The sequence below is a fragment of the Triticum urartu genome, chromosome 1A (assembly GCF_056163025.1).
Source record: "Triticum urartu cultivar PI428250 chromosome 1A, HENAU_Tu73, whole genome shotgun sequence".
In the NCBI taxonomy this organism is placed as follows: domain Eukaryota; kingdom Viridiplantae; phylum Streptophyta; class Magnoliopsida; order Poales; family Poaceae; genus Triticum; species Triticum urartu.
Window position 1 is genome coordinate 561955881 of NC_141873.1, and position 5677 is coordinate 561961557.

The 5677-nt window shown below is 50.3% G+C and overlaps 1 protein-coding gene across 1 annotated transcript; it reads left to right on the top strand.

Annotated features, from left to right (window-relative positions):
- Positions 1-357: 357 nt before the first annotated feature.
- Positions 358-1917, top strand: LOC125539093 (phospholipase A1-II 7-like). Its single transcript, XM_087541265.1, has 2 exons — positions 358-992; positions 1194-1917. The coding sequence occupies exons 1-2, from the start codon at positions 411-413 to the stop codon at positions 1800-1802; spliced, it is 1191 nt and encodes a 396-aa protein (XP_087397391.1). The 5' UTR covers positions 358-410; the 3' UTR covers positions 1803-1917.
- Positions 1918-5677: the final 3760 nt, after the last annotated feature.

Here is a 5677-nt window from a genome sequence, read left to right on the forward strand (position 1 = left end):
TTTTAAAATATTTCTCTATATTTTCTTGCGTGGGTGCACCGAGCTAGGATGTAAAAAAACCACTATCATCCTCCTAACAATCCAACCATGGGTTGGTTCGCGTGTCCACCAATATTTGGGGTGTTTGATTTGATGAAATAAGCTGGAGATGCCCTTACATGCACGTAGCCACAAATCCCCGGCCGGTGCACGTGTCCAACGGGCATCACGTTCGAAGAGTTCGATTGCAATATGCACCTACTCTGCCGTTGTTTCACTGCTCTGCAGAAACGCATCGTAGCTTAGCGGAGGCCTGCTCGCACCTATAAATAGATCGATGCCCAAACGAGAAACAAGCCAACACTAGCAACAGCCACAGCTAGCACAACTGCACACAAGCCAAATATATAGCTCCCACCCCGAGCTCGCTCATGTCGTCGCCGATGAAGCCTGGAGTCGTCGGTAGCATCGCCAGCCGGTGGCGCGAGCTCCACGGCGCTCGGTCGTGGGCCGGGCTCCTAGATCCGCTGGATGCCGACCTCCGGGAATTCCTCATCTCCTACGGCGAGCTTGCATCGGCCAGCTACGACGGGTTCAACAACGAGGAGCGCTCGCCGCACCGCGGGGCCTGCGTGTACAGCCGCGCCGACGTGCTGGCCGCCTCCACCGTGTCCCACCCTGAGTACTACAGCGTCACAAAGTTCCTCTATGCGGCCTCTGGGCGTCCGGACGCCACCGGGCCGCTCGAGTCCAACTGGATGGGTTTCGTAGCCGTGGCGACGGACGAGGGAGTGGCGGCCATGGGGAGACGCGACATCGCCGTGGCATGGCGCGGCTCCGTGCTGCAGTCAGAGACGGCGAACGATGGAGACATCTTGCAGGTGTCCGCGGCGCCGGTGCTGGGTTCCTACGCAGCCACCAACGCGGGCGCGATGGTGCACCGTGGATTTATGTCCGTGTACACGTCCAGTGACAGAGACTCCATGTACAACAAGGCCAGCGCTAGAGATCAGGTGAACCATATTTACTTATATCATACTTCCTTCGTTTCAAAATAAGTGTCTCAACTTTGTATTAGTTTTAATACAAAGTGATACCAAGCCTGAGACACTTAGTTTAAGACGGAAGGAGTACCAAAATTCTCCTCCTAAAGCTTATACATACCAGAAATCGTTCAAGGCGAAATTTGTCTTGGCGCGCATGCAAGCATGCAGGTCCTCGAGGAGGTGCGGAGGCTAATGGAGTTGCACAAGGACGAGGTCACTAGCATAACAGTCACCGGCCATAGCCTCGGTGCTTCGCTCGCCATCCTCAACACCGTCGACATGGTCGCCAACAGCATCAATGTCCCCCTAGACTCCTCCAAACAGCTGCCACGTCCTGTGACCGCGATCATGTTCGCGAGCCCACAGGTGGGGAACAACAAATTCAAGTCCGCATTTGCCTCGTTCCGCGACCTACACGCAATCCATGTGAAGAACGCCCCGGACATCATCCCAACACTCCCAGGGCCGCTATTAGGGTATGTGGATGTTGCGACGGCGACCGTGCCTATCAACACTAACCGATCCCCCTACCTGTACCCAAATAACAGGGATACCTATCACAACCTTGAGTGCTACCTGCATGGCGTCGCCGGGGATAAGGGCGATGGCATGGACTTCAAGCTGGTGGTGGACCGTGATGTGGCGCTGGTCAACAAGAAAGTCAATGTTCTAAAAGACCAATACCCGGTGCCGGCAAACTGGTATGTGGCAAAGAACAAGTGGATGGTCAAGGGCACTGATGGCCACTGGAAGCTTGATGACTTCAAGGAAGTCTAATTAAGTGGCAAAATGAATGCACTGTCGGCCATGGATAAGGCCTATAATATCTACAATAAATGTCGGTGCTTAATTAGTTGTGTGCTTGCATTTCAAACATTGTGGCTTGCAATACTGTTGAGTTTATGATAGCCAGGGCTACCCGTCAACGGTTGTGCTTGTTGTGTGTCTTGTCATGTTAAACTACATGTTTGATATAAATAAATTTACGGGGGGTTTCTCAAACCTCCCCTCTAAATCAATTGCCTTAGAAAACCTACGATGGATATTTCATGTACTCATCTATAATATCTAAATAGTTCATCATCACTAACCTATTTTTCTTGACATGCAGCCTATCCACATCACTAATCAACATGCAACCATTTACCTCACTCCACACCTCAGCAGTTAGCCACATCATCAATTCTAGCCACATCCGGCGCTTTAGCTCTCACTATCGACAGATTTCTTCTCGCTGGGCTGTAGGAAGCCACTTCTCAAGGAAGTTCGAATGGGCTGTAGGACGTTGGCAGCCCATGGAAGGATATTAAATAGTCCTGCCGTGTAGTATCTTTTTTCCCAAAGCGTCATCGTCTCCACACTATTCCCCTTCTCTTCGTCTCCTCCAATTCCACTAATACAGCAAATCAATAGCCATTGATAGTTTCCTTACGTCCCTCCCTCTTATTCTTCAGTTGACCAGTGGATCGGTTCCCCGGATGCATCCTTTCATCTCCACTGAACTTGCCTTCACGTCATCAAAACTAACAGTTCCCCTTCACATCCTCGCCCTGCTGTACTTATATCCAGGATTTCTGCTACAGCGCGGCGGCTTCTTCGATCTACTTCAAACCTTTCACCACCATGCCAGCGCCTGCATCATCTACATCTATTCGCAAAGGGGACCTATAAACCAGGACGGAGGTAGTATATAAGTGTTGCAGATCCACATAAAGGACCCTAAAGTAATTAAAATCACAAAGTGTTCCTCCTTTCTACAATTAGAACCCCACAAGGAAAATCAAAAACACAATTGGGTTTTGGACCACTATGGCGACCTCACTAGAGATGCAAAGGCCACCATCTCCGGTAGCAACCATGGCGACCTCAGAAAATATCAAGTAGAGGAGGAAGACACGTCGGCTCCAATGCTGCTCACGAGCACCACCACACCTCTCGACTTGTACCAAAGAACAAAGGAGCAGATGGGAGCACCAACAACCGAAATTGCACAAGGGCATGGATCTGGCAGGGACATGATGATATGGGAACCACCATCACTCAAGATACTTCCTTCGCTTGGTTGCCCTGAACAAGAACTCAAGGGAAAAGATAAGGACTAGAGTAGTCATTGAATATGGATCCAAACGCCTCATTATTTGTCAGGGAGAGGCAAAGAAACGAGAAACTACCACAACACATGAATGGTCTCACGTCCACTCCATTCCGTTGGGCAACAGCGGCGGAGAAGAGGGAAAGGAGGACAGCCGGAATCTACGGCACAAGGGCCAACCTCAATCCAACTCAGTCTAGGTGGAAGGCGGAGCGGAAGAGAGGAGTGGCGGTATCTGAACGAGCAATGCTACACATATGAATGATATGGTACAGGCATTGTTGAGGAAATCGTTAACTAGTAATTGCTCGATTGGGTGGCGAGTAGGGAATTAATAGGCTAATTGGCAAGTTAATCGGATATTTAATCAATTAATTGGATGGTTTATCAGTTTCTCGGCTACACGATAACCCTACAAGTAGGGATTAATCGTCAAGTTAACTGGTTAATTAGACGAATTCTTGAACAGGGGCACGAGATTAATGGAGTGGCTTATGCGGGATTCTATGGTTAGAGAATTAGGGGAAGGGCCCACCCGGGTGATTTCGAGGCTGGGGGAGGAGGGGGGAGTTTAGTAAGGAATGTCCCATGATAACAGTTTTTCTATTTCTCATGTACTTGGATTTTTTTGTTGTGTCGGTCGCTTTTTTCCATCTTCATTCCTTCTTCCCGAACGCATGAGATGTGGAGGCCGGACCTCGCCGGAGAAGAACCAGCCCCACTATCTATCTTGGTAGGAAAGTCATAACCTCATTATCTATCTTAGGGGGAAGCCATAGGCCCATTATCTATCTTATGGATAGGGGATGCAGGGTATTGCCGGAGTCGTTCATTGGTGCGCCGGGGCTTAGAGGGATTGACAGAGCGGCGGCCAGCATGGCGGTGGGGGAGGTCGAGGCGGCGATAGCCGCCGGCTGTGTGTGGTGGAGGCAGGTGGTTAGGCCTAGGTTGGCTGGCCGCTGCGTGAGGAAGAAGGTGGAGGCAACGACGGCAGCTGGTTGCGGCGGCGCCGATGGCGGTCGCAATGACGGCAGCTGGTTGCGGCGTCAGACGCGATGGTGCCGGCGGCTGGTTGCGGCGATGGCGTAGACGGCTGGTGGCGGCAGCAACGCTTTAACCATCGCAGAGGAGATAGCAAGGAGGGAGACGGCTGCAGCGGTTTTCGTTACGGATAATTTTGACCGGTAACAGATTTGTACTAGGCTGGGATCTAATACTGTGTTATGGGATTACGGAGCAACGAAAACAAACAAGATTTGACGGTATCTATTAACGCTGTAATCAGGTAACCAAACACCTCCTACATGTTTTTACACATAATACATGTTTTTCAGGTACCTGATAAATAGAGGGTCCCCCATAATAATTTTGTTGATTGACCGCAGGTGAAACACTTTTTATTTCGTTTTTTAGAGTAGCATTTTTTTATCTCAACGGCGGCATTGTTGCCATTTTCTTATAAATAGAGGCCCAACCAACTAAGAAGAGAGAGCGTGCAAATCTAGCTAGTCAAGCCAAAGGCAGCACATAGCCATAGTGCCACTGGATGCAAGTACGTACGTAGACAAGACCAGCATGAGCAACACACTACCAGTAACGGCGCACGCGCCCATGCCGTCGCCGGCGCCGAAGCTTGGAGGTGCAAACATCGACAGGCGGTGGCGCGAGCTCCAGGGCTCGGACTCGTGGGCTGGGGCCGTCACCGTTTCCTCCAGCGGCTCCCATCAGCCGACGAAGTCGGTCGCCGGTGGTGAGGGGAGTCGCCGGATCCACACACAAGGATCATTTTAGGCCCTCGTAGTCTAGGGTTTTAGGATGTTCATCGTCTTGATTATGGCGGTGAGGATGGCGGCGCTGAATAAAGATTCTTCATATCCTTCCCCAACGACGCGACCAATCCTGTAATTGGGGATGAATTTGAAGACCGGTCTGTTTAAGTAAGGATGTGTGCGTACTTGGCTGGTTGGACTATGTGGTTAATTAGATTGATTTTCTAGAATTCATGTAGATACATTGTTCACTATACAGAGGTAAGATAGAAAGCTTTCATATGTTGTCCAGATTGCACAGCACATGCATGGCAGCATGTATGATCCTGCATATAATAACTTTCTTCGTGTGAGTGTACTTGATAGAGTTTATCAAAGGACATCGCTTTCCTCTGTTGGGGAACGTAGTAATTTTAAAAAAAATCCTACGCACACGCAAGATCATGGTGATGCATAGCAACAAGAGGGGAGAGTGTTGTCTACGTACCCTCGTAGACCGGAAGCGGAAGCGTTAGCACAACGCGGTTGATGTAGTCGTACGTCTTCACGGCCCGACCGATCAAGCACCGAAACTACGGCACCTTCGAGTTCTAGCACACGTTCAGCTCGATGACGATCCTCGGACTCCGATCCAGCAAAGTGTCGGGGAAGAGTTTCGTCAGCACGATGGCGTGGTGACGATCTTGATGTTCTACCGTCGCAGGGCTTCGCCTAAGCACCGCTACAATATTATCGAGGATTATGATGGAGGGGGGCACCGCACACAGCTAAGAGAACGATCACGAAGATCA

Excerpts from the sequence above, each read along its gene's own strand:
- LOC125539093 (XM_087541265.1), top strand. The coding sequence starts at position 411 with ATGTCGTCGCCGATGAAGCCTGGAGTCGTCGGTAGCATCGCCAGCCGG. Across the intron at positions 993-1,193 it reads AGGCCAGCGCTAGAGATCAG|GTCCTCGAGGAGGTGCGGAG; the intron begins GTGAACCATATT and ends GCAAGCATGCAG.